This window comes from Mizuhopecten yessoensis, unplaced genomic scaffold (assembly GCF_002113885.1).
Source record: "Mizuhopecten yessoensis strain PY_sf001 unplaced genomic scaffold, ASM211388v2 scaffold715755, whole genome shotgun sequence".
NCBI classification, from domain to species: domain Eukaryota; kingdom Metazoa; phylum Mollusca; class Bivalvia; order Pectinida; family Pectinidae; genus Mizuhopecten; species Mizuhopecten yessoensis.
The window spans coordinates 23,031-41,608 of NW_018479775.1; the positions used below are offsets into that span (position 1 = coordinate 23,031).

At 34.7% G+C, this 18,578-nt stretch overlaps 1 protein-coding gene across 1 annotated transcript; it reads left to right on the top strand.

The window, feature by feature from the left end:
• The first annotated feature begins 4,947 nt into the window (after nucleotides 1-4,947).
• LOC110441236 (riboflavin kinase-like) lies at nucleotides 4,948-17,677 on the top strand. Its single transcript, XM_021484342.1, has 4 exons — nucleotides 4,948-5,125; nucleotides 10,343-10,494; nucleotides 10,962-11,064; nucleotides 12,991-17,677. Exons 1-4 carry the CDS (start codon nucleotides 5,044-5,046, stop codon nucleotides 13,110-13,112), a joined length of 459 nt encoding a protein of 152 aa, XP_021340017.1. The 5' UTR covers nucleotides 4,948-5,043; the 3' UTR covers nucleotides 13,113-17,677.
• The last annotated feature ends 901 nt before the right edge of the window (nucleotides 17,678-18,578 follow it).

Sequence of the window (18,578 nt, forward strand, 5' to 3'; positions counted from 1 at the left end):
GTGGAAACTCTGTATCTTTGTCCCAGAGAACGATCCGTCTACTCGAGCTCACGTGTGTATTGTGGCTGACACTGATTGCGTTAACATAATCAGGGCCGTCACAGATCAGTGTGCGCTGTACGACTTTTGTCTAAGTTGTAAAGTCAATAATCAAGCTTCAGGTGGCAAAAGGTGTTATAATTCTTGTACAATACTGGACAGTGGGGTCAAGTTAATTGGATGACCCGGCCCATTGACGTTGAGAAAACAGTCTGATAAGCGAGTCACACATAGGTGGTCTCGCACACGTACATTTGACGGCGCCGTAAGTCGATCTGATAAACTCGTGCAAACACCGCATCCAACAAATGAATAGGTTCAGTATATTTAAATTAGTGTACATGGTATTCATTACCTTTTCCAGTACCGTAGAAAGCATAAATACGTCCGATATGCTTGATTAGAAAGTATAAGTATCGCCTTGAAACACCATGTCAAAGTGCCGATTTTCGGCCTTTCAGATCACTTCAAACGATAGACCCTATATCGTATCTGACTGTGTACCTTCGTGGTTAGACGTTTTAGAATTTCAAGTGATCTAGAAAAGTTATTTAGCATCGCAGTTATGCGGTTTTTAGAACAGCAAACCGTTCAGAATTACTTCGACGTTCGCATGTATTAGGTGCCAATCGACGACACGTGCACGGGAATGGCCAAGTTGCGCGAAGTGATGTGCTCCCGATTTATTTCGAAGGGTTTGTCAATACCGTTATAAATTCGTCCTTTTCTTTCAACTGTGTTCTACTGCCATTTACATTTGAAATGTGTGATCTTTTTAAATATATTTATGTATTTTTTTTAATATAAAACATGAATTACGGAAAAATAATTATCAAAATTGCATCACTGAGGATACTTTTTGTTTGGATTTTATTTGTTTTATTTTTTGATTGAAGGCACGGAATTAAAGGCGAATAATATCTTAAAATTTAAACTTTTCAGCCTAGATTTTTTCACAATTCCTGTGTCAAGAAATGAGATAAAGTCTGAAAAAGTCTCTCTTTTGAAAAAAAAATAAAAAAAAGTTCTGGTTGAAATTTTCAGCATTTTAATTTAAATCATATTTTCTTAAAATTACAGCCATAAAATCTGAAAGGATTAAAAAAATATCACATTATGAATAAAATTACAAACATGATGTATAACAAAAAATTTAATTTAACAGAGTACTCCTTAATTTAACATCATATTGAATAGTTGCACTTCAAAAAATGTTAAATATTTAATGATTTTAATGGAGGGCCTATCCGTAACGGTCGGAGGCCGAGAAAGTATGGCCTATGTTTTAAAAAAAATGGCTACTGAAATTCAAACATGGCTATTTTTTTGGCTACTGATTTTTTAGGTCCAGGGTGAGCCCTGCTAAAGGCCCTCGGCTATCTCAGAATCATCAATTTTAAAATAGTAACCTGAAAGTAGTTCACAGATAAGCCCTACCAAAGCTTTAATACTAAACTTTTACACTAGGGGAGAGGCTAATTTGAGGAAATAAATGGTCAACAAAGGGCAATAGTTATTGCAAAACATGTAAAATCAATTTGCTGCTCAAGAAAACACAACTCACATATCATGATTATAAAACCTACAGGGTTTCAAAGAGTTCATAAAAAAATTGTAGGAGGGTATCTCCAGACAAAAACCAAATACTTAAATAAACAGTCAGAATTTTTGGCAAAAATTGTCAAATCAAAATGCTGCACAGGGAAACAACTTTATATCATGAATATAAAGCGTGAAATTGGTTGAAAAAAATCGGCGGAGATCTCTGGACAAACAAAAGTTTACAGCGGACAGACAGACAAGGCCACACCATTTACCTAACTCCGTTACAGCTATGACTCTAAAACGTCTGGTAACTTTCAACTGTACAATGCTATCTGCTTCTCCACAGGGACATGCTCCTGGAAATACTGGCAAGTAACGCTCTGACAAAAGATTGGAAAAAATAAAAAGCTATTTTAAAACAGCTTCAAAAACTTAATTAAACGCAAAAAAGGGTATTTTTCTTTCAAACACATATTTTGAAAACAGGATTAACTCAAATCACAAGTATAAAATTTATTATTCAAATTGTAAAAACATATTCCTCCCACAACAGCTATGTGTTTAATAACTGCGAAGCCATGTCAGAAATAGCATAAACGCCTGCCACAATTTCATCTAATCAATGAGAAGGTGGTTTATCATTTTTCCAACATTCTGATTGGCTGTATGTTTTACCTTCACCCTGGCATTATGTTGCAACACCATAATAAGCATGAACCGACATTATGATTGGCTGTCATTTAACCTTTCCCATGATGGTCTAGCGAGACATCACAATTGTAAATGCCCAATTTCAACAGCGCAGCTCAAAATGTGCTGTTTCTTTTGTTGGAATATTTCATAGAATTGTGTAATGAAAGAGAGTTTTATCCCAATTTTTAACATGTTACCATAATTTTTCCAGTCTCCATGATTAATTTTACATTTTTAGCGCCCAGCGTGTGTTCATGCATAATATCTGAAATTAATCAACTTGATTGGAAAAAATATGGTACATTGTAACACACCGTCACTCATAAGATAGACTTTATTTTTAACATACAAAATAATCTCACTGTAGGCAAGACTTGTCATAAAATGCTCTCTAATTCACTTCAGGATTTATATTTGGTTTGACTGATTTCCTTGTCTTTGTTAAATTACAGCTGTCTAAGGAATTAGATCTTCAAAAAAAATCTTAGCAGGAAAGTATACGTATAGTAGCGTAAAATAACTGTTACACATGAATTGAAGTTAGAAGCAATTTACCGACATCCATTGCTGTCCCAGCATCGACTAACTTCCCTTGAAGTGGTTGTATGTATGCCCAATGATTGCTAACTATTGTCTCCCTGTCATGCAATCCATTGGAAATATGCTGTGCATCATCACACTTCTGGCACAAAGTCTTCCTGCATTGTGTACATCTGAAATTACATATTACATTATTATACAAAGAACACAAATGATATTTTTGGTTTATCAATAAAAAAAATAAAAAAATACTAAAGGGCTCAACATTGAAATGTTTGTATATTTCCATCACAATTTAAAATAATTCTGGTAAACTGTTTGGGTTAAATGACCTGGTGATAACTATGGTGATTTGTCCAGTTCTTTAACTTGGATAATGGACACATCATATTTGAAAATATTTTTAATCTACAGGGTAGTTTATTTTTGAGGGGTCCCACAATTAGCTCTGGCAGTCGTGTGTTACACAGGTAATTAGGAACTAAAACCATGGCGTCATTCAGACTGTTTCTGAGTTTAGTGTGACAACTGTAACAGTTGTTACTTAAGATGACTCTTCACTCTTAGGCTGATAATTTATATTCTAGTTTTCAAAATGTGAATGATTAGAGTTGGTATGCAAGAGAAAAAATCCCAACATCGACCATTTTTAGATTTTATAATGCGTTAAGTTTCATACACAAATCAGACTTTTTCTCGAGTTCTGTTAATTTTGCATATTAACGAATAACAGCACGTTGGTCACACTCAGAACATTCCATTGACACATTATTTGAAGGGGATAATCTCCTAATGTATGCCTCAAAAAAAGAAGGACGGCACTTCTCCCAGTTTTGAGACTCTCTTTCCTTTCTTTGTTCCCATTGTGATAGTTGATGACCAGAATTTATTTCTAAATTGACCATCACCTCCGATATCTTTTTTTAAAGTTTTTGTACTAAAAAAACCCACACAAAAACAAGCATACCGAGTATTTCTAAAGCAATACATGTTCCCTACAGGACCCCACAAGCTATTACACTGTAATGATTAATAAACATGGCACTCTTCGTTTGGTGCTAATTTGGGAAAATGAAAAGTATACATTGAGCTTGTAAGAGATTTTAATTTAATAATACTAGAAATTGTAATGGTTGTATTTTGACTGAGGAATTATAAAAAAGCAGGGACGTATACTCTATATACTGTCCCTGAAAAAAGGAAACTGAGGTTTTTGAAAATAATAACGGTGACCTTGACCTTACAACCCTGAAACTTGTACGCATGTAATCTATAGGATGTGATGAGATGTCCATACTGCAATGCAGCTACATTCCAGGGTTGGTTGTAATAACATGTACACTTTTTGAGAAACTGACTCGCTAAACACAATTTTTTAAGTCCAGATTCCCAGCATCCCTAATTAGCAGAGTCACTGGACCATGAAGGTCTGGATGATCTTTCCAGTAATTCAGAGAGATATCAAAAGGAAGTCCCAGTAAATAGTGACATGGATCACTATTTAGTGTGACAGTTCAACGGTGCAATTAGAACTATTCAAGACGGAGCATGCGTTTTATAATCCTATGAACGTCTCTGATATAATGTAAACTTTACCAGATTGAATGTAAGGGTGAATACACCCTCCCGCAAAGAACAATGATACAGTGAACGATAACGATGTATTAACCACAATTTGTACATTGCATACTTTTCTTATTCTTAATTTTGTATTATACACTCTTTTGAGGGATAAAAGCGGAATGTTTGATATAAAGTGGCTGACAGTTAATTGTTTATATGTTAGAGGTTGTTGAAGCGTTGCTATTTTATGTTGATTTTTTACGTTAAAACATGTATACATGTAGGTGCATTAAATGAAAACTTTTATTACTTAGTTAAGGTAATCACGGACTTAGATACATGTAATCTAATTCAATGCGAGGTTTTCCGGATTTTAGTGTGTCCGTTGTCGGCTTCTTAAATTTTATATTAAAATCTATTTTCTAAATGTCTCAAAATAACTGGAATCTATTTCTAATTTATAGTTTTGTTTGATTCCGTAGCGAACGGTTGATAAGATAATGGGCAAGAATTTAATCCGTGTCACGAGGAAGCTTACGATTTTAGAGTAGTCTCCCTTGTATTGAACTTGACCTTTCTAGACTCGAAAACGTTATTCATAGTACACACCTCTCCAACGTCATAACTGAGCAGACCAGCGGAACGGCGACCTCATCAGACAACATGTCCTGTTTTCCATATTACGCTAAGGGAGAGGTGATAAAAGGATTTGGTAGAGGAAGTAAAGAGCTTGGAATACCGACAGGTAAAATTGACAGATCCTTCTGGAAATAACTTGCTGTCGATATTATTGATATTAGATAACTCGATAAGAACATTTCGATTTCATAATCGCTGTGTCCATGTGTATTTCATAAGTTAGATTTATAAATAGATCTGCATTTACAGACTTATAGTAACCAATTTAAGAAATATATTCTGATTCTGGTCAAATCTTCTTACATAAAACACGTGGACATGCTAGTCTAGTACCTCCTCATTTGGGCGCATCATTTAATAATAATCAAATCCAGTTTTTTTACATTCTGACTGATTACTGATAGTTTTAATATTTCATAAGTATTTCATAATCATTTTGACACCGATTACAATGCTGTCACAGTGACATTTGAAAGTCACATACACATTATATGTTATTCATGTGACGTTTTTGTGATGAAAAGTGTTTGCGGATGGCCTATTATACTACAGCTTTATACATTATCATTGAACACCATAAATTATTCAGGATAAAACCCATCACCTAATTAAAAAAACAAACAATGACAAGGTAATAGTAATGTGACCATTATACCGGTGTAACAGGAAAGAGAATAGTGTGCTTCCACCGGGGATCGAACCCTGGCTCTCCAGGTTCCTAGTCGAACACAGACCACTGAGCTAAAGGGAAATTTCCTCTAGATCGCAGCTAGAAGGCGACCGTAATCCTATGTACAATCAAAATATGCCACTACTCCCCCCTTTTTAAATGTGTTCGGCCTCGAACACCTCAACCCAGGTTCTAACTCCCTGTCACCACAGGAAGGGCTCAGATACCATTTGTAACAGGGAAGAAAATTTCCTCGAGATTGAAGCTAGAGGGCGACCGTAATCCTATGTTCAATTAAAATCTACTACATCGGTAAGTGAGTAATAGTGGATGCTTGGAAGGTACATGTGCTGATCGGCTATTTTTATCAGATATTTGTTGATAATAAAGCTGACCATATTAATTGAATAAGCCTCTAGCATTGTTAGGACACAGATCTATCAATTAAATCATAAATATAAATATAGGGTGTATTGACAGTTATTACTTTAAGTCCCCTACAGTCGATTACTTTTGATGTTTCATGCTGTAGATCGTGATGTTTCCTGATCAGGAAATCTGGGATAAGTTACATCGTCAAAGGACTAGTAAATAATCTATTCCTGTGGAGTACCAAGCAAAAAAAATTAGTGTCTAACCACAGCGGCACGCAACTACTATTAATATTGATCTTGTTAGACTTTCAGCCACTGGGTACGTTATAAGTATAAAAAAAACCCACTCTTAATAGTAGTTGTGTGCCCCTGTGGTCTAACCCTGTCATCTGTTCACAGGCATATTCTGGTCAAACAGATGTTTATGGGAAATTGAATCCTCAGATAATAGATATTGTGAATCAAAATGGATATTTTGTTTACATTTTCAGTGTATTATATAACTCCAGAGGGGGCCAGCCCCAAAAGGTTGCCTCATATATATATGTCACTTGAAACAAAACTGTAAAAGTTAATGCTGGATGAATATTTATACCAGGGCCCGTATTCATGAAACCGTTTTTATGCTCAAGCATGGATTCTGTGCTCAAGCCACTTTTCTTGTAACTCACCTAAATCATGTCAACCATCAAAAAGTCAAATTTAAATATTGAAAACAGTATTCGACTTATCAAGTCCAAGCCATAAGGACAGGCAAAAAATATATATGTGTTGCTGTAACATGTTGGAAAAACATAGGTTATATATATATATATATAAGTAGGTAGTTCACAAATAATATTATATGGTTTATATATAGGAGAGTGCATGGTCTTGACTTAAATAGTGCTTCTTTGAAAATTGCCTTTGAAAGTTTAGGGTAGGAAAAATAATTAGATATGTAAGGTTACCAGAAACACCTAATATTTTTTGTTTCGCCTGAAAGACAAAATAGTAAGATTTATCCATTTATAACTATAATTTTCATAAAATTTGTAATTTATTCAGATGATTGTTAAGGCCCACAGGTCTCTTGTTGGTTGACCAAAATATAACTACTATTACACAGTCAGAGTTCAATCTAGGTTTTTGGGGAATCTACCCTTTTTCAGATTTGGGGAAAATCAAAATTTTGATACAAGGCTCTAGCGCCATGAAGATGTTTTGTCCAACACATGTGTGCAGTATATTTCAATTTATAAATAATTCCAGAGACATATTAATATATATATGTATGTAATATATATGTCTCTGATAATTCTTAGCTGAAAATTGTAGAATTTTGTTTAAATTATGTGATGAAAATGTATATATGCAGTATTATGTATTTTAACTTCTGAACTTTAAAGAAAACATATATAGGAGAAATAATGTGAAGAAAAACCACTATTTTCTTTCTGAAATAGGGGAATTTTGAAGCACATATAGGGAATTTCAAAAAACAAGGGAATTTTCTTCTGTATGGGAAACTACCCTTAAATGGTAGTGAATCAAGTCTAGATTGATCCCAGACACTGTATACCATTAGTCATGTATCAAAAACAGTTACAGTCTCTGTGTCTGTCTGATAATTAATCATGAGGTACAAATTTGTTTTCTTTATAGAGTGTACAATGTATTTTAAGGTCAACGTGTGTTTGACCATGTAGGGTATTAACCCCGGATTTTTATACTGACACGTAAGCAGAGGTACACTGACACTACCAGTATTTTTTACCAGAGGGTCATGAGGTCGACAAAGTAACCATTTGTAGCCAGTCACCCATGACTGACAGCTATACCTAACAGCCAAAACTTTAAAGTTTAATTCTCACAAGTAGAAATAGGGTGGCAGAGGTGAAAATGTCAAAAGAAGTATATTTACTCTTAATTGACAAATTAATAGTAAATGTAGATAGGAAAATGTCATAAATCTTTAAAAAAATCTAACTTCATTAGAATTAACATTAGTAAATATGACTGGATAACTTCCACTTGAAGGTGATAGGCAATATTTATTATGCAAATTAGTAAATGTAAGACATTTTGACAAAAAAACATTTTAAATAGTCTGTTGGGGAAGCCGTTGTCTCAAAGGTGATTTTATGAGAGAAAGGGTTACAACAAAATTGATTTGCTGTTAAAGAGCTTTTACCTTTCAGTCAAATTATCATCACTTCATTTATCTTGATGAAATAGTTCCCCCAAGGGTAATATGATTATACTGTGACATGCTTATTTTAACAAACTGAAATTTTAGCGAATTATTAGAAATTTAACAGATTAGTGCGTTGATGATTTGGTGCACACATAATGTAGTTAAATAAGATGACCACTAAAAAATGTATGGTTACTATTGACACTAATAGAATCTTTCACCCCCAGGGCGATCTCAAACCGAGGGGTTAGATTCTTAAGTTGCCAAACACGAGGCTTGCTGAGTGTTTGACAGCTTAAGAATCTTACCCCGAGGGTTATTTTTCTCTGACCCTGTTTACCCTCTTATCTATATAATATTGCCGTTCCATCAGTGCAAGACAATGTTGATATGATGCGATTGAATTGTAGACATGACATCATTGTATTGTTTCCGTGACGTCATGATATTGTTGCTTTGACGTCATGCAATTGTTGAGAACGTGCAAAGAGCACGTGTAGCTTGTCTCAACCCTAGGGTGAGATAAGAAAATCTCATTCCGGTAAAATGGTGGATATCCCTGTCCAGGGTAAGAGAATAACACATCTCGTGCCCCGGTCACACATTCACAGATGTACAACAGTTTGACTATGGAAAGGGGCTAGTGACAACAGGGAGTGATGCGGATTGCTATGGTTCAGTACGATTAGTATGGAATGACACGTGTCACGGCGTATGCACTGCCAATTAACAATGGTTCTCTACGATTTTAGTACGGGTTAGCACGAATTAGAACGGTCTGGCACAGTTTATTACGAACTCGAACAGAGCGCTGCAGACCTGCCAGGGTAAGCAATCCGTATACGAACTCCCATGTTCGCGTGTTCATTCCACAACTTAATATTGATCTTATTCCGGGTTAGTGTACGTAGTTCACCGTTACTAACTATACCGATCCTTGGCAACTTGAGGCTTGGGATGTACTACGAATAAGTACGGATAATTACGGTTTATTACGGACTACGAAGGATAAGTACGTTCTACTACGGATCAGTAAGGATGTACTACGGTTGTCTGATCCGTGGTGAATTTTTGAACATGCTCAAAATTTGTCACAGATATACAAGTACTACTACGATTGACCCAGGATATAATACAAACAGCTACGGACCACTACAGATTGCCAAGAATGATGCCAGATCGTATCCGTGGCTAATCCGGCGTCCTATCCATAATTGTGTGATTGGGGTCTCACCTGGCTGGTTAAGGTCCATTTCTGTTGTGACTTCGAGTGAACCAACACTAAACAAACAAACCTATACAATTGGTTCACTAAAAAACAAAACTGAAATATTACTAGACCATTTTATGTACATTACACTTAAAGGGGCTGGTCGGGGGGAAAAAAACGGGTCTAAATGCGATCTCTGGCCTTCCAAAAGTTATACCACAGCAATATGATGGTCGAGTTATGCTTGCACTGTCCAGTTTTGACCACTGAAATATCGGGGAAGCCCCGGGTAAATTTAGCGCAGATCTATTTATATATGTCACGTGGTTGTTTCGAAAGTGAGGCAGTGAAGATAACAACAATAGCACGCCCTCATGTGCCATGTCGGACTCAACTAGCGGACAAGACAGTAATACTATATGTAAATAACTGTTTTCAAAGGTCATGCATGATGCAAGTGCAGTTTTCCTACCTATATGTTGTTGTTATTTGTAACGGTATTGATACCTCATGCCTGTCATGACTTTTGCATGCATCTTTTTCTTTCGACGCGATGTTTACATTTGGCCTTGTTGATGACGCGCGTGCGGTGAAATTACATAACTGATCTGGGTCAATTGAGAGTTTTAGACTGTCAGGTGACGATTTAGGATTTCTTTAATATAATTATAATTTTTACTCTTAGGGAGTGAATTTCAGCAAAATTTGTATCGATATATTTCATAAGAAGGTATTTTAAACATGTGTATGCCATTTTAGCAAATATGACATTTTTTCCCCGACCAGTCTCTTTAATTGAAATATATCATTCCCGATGTTGGAGTGAATTGTTTTAATATCTAATTAAAATGAAGTACAACTGTACATTATTAGAGAACTGTTGTATTTTTCAGCCAATTTCCCAGAAGATGTGGTAGAGAAACTACCAGAAGCTATACAGGGGGGCGTGTACTACGGCTGGGCCAATGTAGATAATGGACCTGCCTATGAAATGGTGATGAGTATAGGAAACAACCCGTACTACAATAATGAAAAGAGGTCAATGGTAAGTTCAGTATTTGAAGTGGCATTTTAATTATACATACTTTTTACCAATGAAACATGTTTATACATCATTGATGTGGTAGAAAAGTTTTTAAGCAATGAAAGGTGCTGTTATATCAATGATGTTTTTAGAAAAGTTTTTAACCAATGAAAGGTGCTGTTATATCAATGATGTGGTAGACAAGTTTTTAACCAATGAAATGTTATGTTACATTAACAGGTTTTAATCTTCAAATGTGTTGTTACATTAATGATGAGGTAAAGAAAGTTTTAACCAATGAAATGTGTTGTTACATCAGTAGGTAAATTTTTAACCAATGACAGGTGTTGTTATATCTGTAGGTTTTAACCAATGAAAGAAGTTGTTAAATCAATGATGTGGTAGAAAATGATAGAAGTATTTGATTATTTATGATGTAGATTATTTTGGTGTAAAAACTACCACAGCTTGTATTATCTTATTTCCAGGAAACCCATATAATCCACACATTTAGTGAAGATTTCTATGGTAGTACACTTAAGACAGTCATGCTGGGCTTTATACGACCCATGAAAAACTTCTCCTCTTTAGGTAAGTGTTTGGTTTTGAGTTTGATGGTTTATGCATCTCAATTTACAGACAGTGATAATGGCTTTTCTTTGCCATACACTACGTATATATGATTAAAATATTTTTACTGTTTTTGACCCAATAGATCATTGAGTTCCCCATTTTTGGTCAAGGGCATTTTCCAAACTTGTTAGCTTTGTAATAGTTTTGGAAATAGATTTGACCAAAAAATGGGAAATGTTTTGATTATATGTACAGGATATTGCAAAAAACTGAGGAAACTGCCATTTTGAAAATATCTAATAATAATAATAATAAAATTCATCATTTTTACTTTGAGTTTAATTGCTTCAGTCTAAAGAAAAGATGAAATGTTAAAATACTAATTTCTGATAACAATCTTAACTTGTTTTAAAGCAGTGTTAAAAACCCCATTAAATTTGGAAATAAAGCATTAAATATAAATTAAAAAATAATCTAGTGGGAACAGGTCGTTTTACTGGATACTATGGAATCAGAAATCACTGTTCGGCCTGAAGGTACTAGAGCATGTTTTCTTTATTAATGTATTCAGTTGAATATTTTAATGTGCGATATACCTGTGCTTGAACGCTATGTGTTTTATTCACAAGCTCAATTTGATTGTGAATGTCAGGTCAAATATCATGTGTACTAGTAATGCCAGTGACCTTTGACTGCCGTAAATGCAGGGAGCTTGTACATCAGGCACAAACTCAGGGATTTAAGATTTTTATTACTTGTCTGTACCAGGCCGTCGTCTTCATATGGCCCTGGCTGGCACGAGGATGTTAAATCATGATAAAGAAATCTCTAACAGACCATGGTTCATATGTAATGAAATGTTCTGTTCAGTTGAGAAATGAAAATAAATTACAGTGTATATGTCTTCAGGCTGTCCCCACTGTTTAAGCACATATAGATATCAGATTATATAGCACATATATATATCAGATTATATACACATACCACTAATGCTTGTAAATGCATCTGACAATGATTAAATATTGACATTTTTGATAAACAGCTGGTCCAGTTTTAAAATCTTAGAATTTATTTAATTAAAAAGTAAGGGCAGGGTATACGTAGGAGAGCTGTTTGAAATTTGAGGTTTTCCTGTGGTATTTAAACTTGACGTATTTACTAATCTACATTAAGGATACCAGGCTGTGAGTTACAATAAACATGACATACAAATATTTCTGCTTACAAACAAAGTTCAGGAAATAAAAGGTGGCTGCATAGTCGATGTCCCAGACTGATCAATGCTGTAAAACTGAAATAAAGCTTGATGTTATAAAAAATGTCCAAAAAGAATTGTATTATCAAGTTTTGAACAGCCATACTCAGTTAGATAGATTACATTTGGCCTGTAGTTTAAAGATCACAATTTTGAGGAATAATTCATACTTGCTAACACTCTGAAGTTTTCAAGGGTAGTATTCTTCATGCTCAAACATTAATCATAAATAAAACGTGTATATGTGCCACCTAGAGACAAAAAATTACATACTTTGAGCTGATCTTTTAAAATGAAAATCATCAGATCTTGGAATATATATAGGAATGGATCATATTTGCAGCATGGCACCATGCTCCTATAATTTCTTGCTATGTTGCTATCCTAGATCTTCTCTGCTATATATTCATAGTAAATCTAAAGTTACCATGCTGCTTTGATTTTACATAGAGTGCTGCTTTAACAGAAATATTGAAATACCATGCTTCTTTCAAAAAAATCTGGGGAGAACACTGTAGATTGCAAGTTCATGGATTAGAAATATCTAATTTAAGTGTAAAAAAATCCAGAGTCATGCTCCAAGATCAAGTTGAATAGCACGGAATATGTATTTGACACTTTATTGTGAGATATCTTTATACATTGTATTACAGTATTTCAAATCAACATGTTTTCCTTTTACTTTATAGATGAACTAGTCACAGAAATCCACGCTGATATACTGGCAGCCAGAGAAAACTTAGAACTTCCTGAAAATTCCTCCCACAAACACAACAACTTTTTCTTCGGAAGTGACCAGAAACAATCTTGATGATTGGCTGATGTGATAGCCAATCATATATCTTGTAACATTTTCAGATGTAGGGGAGAACAGATCCTGGTATCATTCATTAATAGGACACAATCAATAGACTCCTTGTTACATATGCCCCTAGGATAAATATATGGACCAATCATTGGAGATCTGTTATAAACTGTGACTGTCATTGTTATACTGATGTGTTGTGCATCTAAAATAGCTAACTTGTTGTAGTCTTATTTATCATTTAACTATTCATCTTATCAGAGCAATGAAGTGCCATTTATAAATAGTTGTTGCTGTATTTAAATTAACTGGGAGGTTAAGAATTAGTGAGAACATAAATTAAGCAGACATAGAATGACTTCACCAATGATATGTTTTTTCCAGTAGAATTAATATCACTTAAGGCTGTATGGTATCTTACAGTGACACAAATCTCCATTCTAAGAGAGTTTCACTCTAAATAATCTGGTCAGATAGATACTTTTGATCGTAATTTCAAAGAACATGACAAACATGCATTAAATTGGGAATATGTTCCTCAGTTTTTGGTCATTTTGGTAAAATAAGGCACTTTTTAGTTAGGGGAAACAGCCTGTATTCGGCAGTAAAACTGAGCAAAAAAATCTGGGAGAGGTCATTATTTTTTCACTTTTCAATACCTCTACCAGGAGTCGAATTTGGGACCTCTGACTTACTTACTAGTCTTACGCTCTACTGAATGAGCTAGAGAGAAATTCTGCCTAGCCTAGTCGGTAGGAAGCGGCTAGTATTTTACCAGGGTGACATTAAGTTTGATGTTGGTTTATCAAGTGAATATCTCCTCTCCATATCTAGTTTACTATAGGCCCCAGCCAAGTGAACTGAAATGAGATTTATCATATGATACTACTTTCCTAAGATGTATGCTAATATGTAGTGACTGTCTTATGGTGTTAATTCTCTTATGTTTGAGAGTTTGGATATTTGGGACAGCATTTATCAATACTTTTTTTTCTGTAGACAGGGATGATTGGGGAGCATTTATTCTCCACCCTTCACAGAAAATCTCCAACCCTCGTGATTTATTTTGGTTGTCTAACCAAAAAACGTCACACCCTCAAGGTAGGGGAAGATTTCATAAACAAAATAGCTTATTTTCTTCATGATAAAACAAAGAGAAAATGGATATTTATTGTAGCAGGGGATCAAACATTGAAACAGCATCAAATATGGTAAAGTTTCTTTTTTCTGTTAGTCGCATAACAAAGGATAATTTTGTGAAAAGTAAATTGTTCTTTTAAAATTTGTCATTATTTTGTATTACATCATATCAATATCGTCTTGTTGCTTTTCACGTTGAACCCAAAGTGCTTTAGTTCATTTATATATGTAGTCTAATGTTGTTGAAATCATTTGTATATCAACTACAGTCTGGGACATTGTACAGTGTAATGAGGCTGTGGGTTATTGATATCACCCGTCCTCTCAGAAATCCAGTGTCCATACAGTAGTCTTTTGTTTCATTGCAAAGCATTCTGTATTTTATTTTGCTGCTTGAACAATTTTTCGTCCTTTCTTCAAAATGGTACCATAAAAGTATTAATTTTTGTTGACTCAAAATGTAAGCGTGTTACATAAGTTTTAACACATAAAAATATTGTCTCTTTAGGGTTGCATGGGCAAAAAAACAAGGATAGGTAGGTCAATTTTTTGTTTTTGTTTTTTTCATCAAAAAGTTTTAGGTCGGGGGTAAAAAGCTAGGGTTGGTCGGGAACCCTAAACAGACATATATTTTTGTTTGGCCTTAGTACATTGATCAATTGGCCCACTCATAATATATTGCAATGAGAAATTATATAGAGAAACTTCAATAAACAGTTATAGTTAAGCACACAATCTATGACATGAAAAGCACTTCAATTAAATACCTCTAGAATATGTACGCTTACGATATGGTTTAGTTGAATTGTTAGCTGTTGAGATGTTGTTTACTGTCATTACTGCATCAACAAAGGTCAACTTTTGAGCGCTAACTGGGGTCAAATATCAACATTTGCCATACAATTAAGTTAAAAAAAAAATCTCAATTAATTGTCTATTTCATATGAGATTCATAAAATTTGCCTTTTTTTTCATTTTAACTTGAATGACAAATTCTTAAGACTCATTTCGTAAAATTCATATGAAATGTAATCACATGATTAATAATTTTCTGGTCTTTGTAAGAGTATAAAGTGAAGCAGTCTTTGGTGTGTATCTAATGTTTCCATTGTGACGAGGTGGCCGAGGGGTCAAGGTTTCTTTCTACCTATGATTAGTCACTGATTTGATACAGGCCAAAGGTGGGTGCTTATTTTCATGGTACTCTGGTTTTCCTCCACCTAGCTCCAAAACCTGGTACATCCTTAAATGACTAGCTGTTAATAGGACGTAAAACACAAACAAACCAGACCATTGTGACGTGTAATCTGAAAGGTTTATTTTTATATATTTTTATTATTACTTGCCGATATAACCATTGGTATATTACACGAGTTCATACGCAAACATGTGACCGGGTTATTTATTTTTTACAGAGAGTTATGGTAATGATGTGATCAATTTGTATATGCTGTATATAGAATACTTTGTCATATCACAGGAAGCAATGCCGTGATTTCTTTAATTTGCCACAGACAAAGTTCACTTTTCTTTTTAACTCTTGCCAAGTTTTTGACAAGATATATCATTCACTAGATGTCAGTACAGCTAAATCCATCATCTACAAATCCAAATGGGATTGATGAAACTGCACGTTTTAATCATTTCAGGGTTTCATGATAAAATGGTGTCCTGGGTATAGAAAGATTCGGATCCTTTTTGATTCGTGGGAATCTCAAACTTGTTTCATGAAAAACGTTTAAAAAACAGAAAAATGTATAAAATCAGAATTAGTTGGAGATCCTCTATGTGCATTATAAAATTTGTAATTCAAATATAAATTGCGAAGTGTGCACCCTTCTCGTCTTCACAAGAACATGTACAATAGATGAACTTCTTTTGATTTGTATATAAATGATCTTGTCATACTTGAATTTGTGATTAATTCCGAGTCAAATGAACATGAAAATAAATATCACACACAAGATATATTTTTTCTCTGACATTGAACAGATTATTTTCTTTCTTGCTGGGGAAAAGATTAGTACAATATTTACTCACCTTTGGGGTAAGACAGAAAATCTCAGCCCAAAGGGTAAGATGCTTAAATGTCCAGCCCAAGATCTTACCGAGGGCCAGACTTGTAAGAATCTTACCCTGGGGGTTGATATTTTTCAGTCAAACTTCTAAAGTGGGGAAAGATTATTTTTCTTCCACGTCAAATCCATATGGTAATTTCATGAAATGCATACATTGATTTCGTATTTCCAGCAAATCAGAGTTATCTTTGGTGGGCTGCTATTGTTGACATGAAATCATACAATTGACCTAACAGGGAATCCCCCTGTATCTACCCAAGGGTGAGACAGAAACATGTTTCCCTGACGGAAAGTCTAGATATCTCTACCTAATGGGGGAGAAACACAGCTCACAAGCAGTTATATACTAAAAACATCACTTCCCTTTATTATCCAGTGGAACTCCTCTGTGATGTAGACAGTGAAATCTCAGCCCTGGGCCTAATAAGATCAGGTTTTGGAAGCTTTACACAAGGCTTTGCCGAGTGCTATAATGAAAAGATATCAACTTCAAGTTGCCAACTTCTTGAGATTTCCATGGGGGAGAATACGCATGCTAGAAATTAAAACATAGATAAAATGTGTGTATGTACACTCTACGGAAAAAGTGGCAGTTTTAAATGGCAACTTTTGACCTGTTCGTTGAGATGAAATAATCAGATCTTAGAAAATAGAAATAATTTAGCAAATTCACTTGTTGAAAATGCTCAATGTTAGGGTCCAAAATAGGGAGAGCGGGCAAGTATGGATTTGTCTACATCTTATATAAGTGATGAACTCTACTAATCCACAGTACTGCCATTAGGTTGATTTATATTTTGCACAACAAATATTCCAGTAATTGAACAAGGTTTTTACTATAATGCTAGGTTGAGGTCATGGTCTAAAGCTGTTGTTAACGTATTCGGAAACTTCAAATATTAGATTTTAGGACTTCTTCTTAGCATGAAAATGCATTTTGTTAACCACTTAACCAGGTATTTCTGTTACAAACTTTTTTTTTTTTTTTTTATGAATTACCGTCGATCCATTTACAGATGTACATGTGTATTAAATAGTCTTGTTAGCCCAGATGGAAATGTGCAGGGGTCTTAAATATTGTGTCCGTCTATATATATGACTTCACACTGATTCAATTGACTGAATATTCCTGTTTCAAAAGCCAAGTCTATAATCAGAATCACCTGTTCTCTTGTTTCCCTCACTAGGTTTTGTACATTTTATTAAGGACTTGTTGAATATGCTGTTACTTGTTGAAGATTCTATATTTATTTTCCTGTTATTGTGTTTGTAAATTACATATGCGGATTTGTGTGATTGTGTTTAAATGTGTATGATGATTGTTGTACAGATTAGAATCAAACAGGAGCTGAATTTGAAGTTGTATTTGTTATTTTTAAGTTTTATAAAGTGTTTTCCTACACCTCATGGACAAGGATAGCAGGCAGTCCGGAATTTTATTATAAAGAATGTCTTTACAGATGTAGAAGTACAGCCGGACTTAACTCCACTTACAGAGCCACTTTATATTACCAACACCTGACGTTACTGACACCTGGGCCTGTATTCCTGAAACCATTCCCATGCTCAAACCCATATTCTATACTCAAGCCAAATTTATTATTCACGTAATAAATTATTAAAAAGTCATATTTTATCAACTATTTGGAAGAATTTTACACTTGCATCCCAATAACATTTAAAAAGCATATATTTGACATTCTCAATGTCGCCTGATTTAAGTTGATTTCATAATAATCAGTTTGAACACTGAATGTGGGCCCTGACTTAACCGACACCCGAATTAACTGATACATTTACAATAATGTAATTACTTCACTTGACTTAATTAAACACCTAGCTTAACCGTCGCATAGTCCTAACTACTGACACCTGACTTTACCTAAACCTGTCACATTGTCAAAGAAAAACTAAAAGGCTTGTTTGTAGGTAGGAGATACAGCAGACTAAGGGTTTGTCCATAGATAGACTGAGGGTTTGTCCATAGACAGAATGAGACACAGCAGACTGAGGGCTTTTCCATAGATAAGATGTGACAGCAGACTGAGGGCTTGTCCATAGATAGGATAAGACAGCAGATTGAGGGCTTGTCCATAGATAGGACGAGACACAGCAGACTGAGGGCTTTTCCATAGATAGGATGTGACAGCGGACTGAGGGCTTGTCCATAGATAGGACCAGACACAGCAGACTGAGGGTGTGTCCATAGATAGGATGAGACACAACAGACTGAGGGCTTGTCCATAGATAGGAT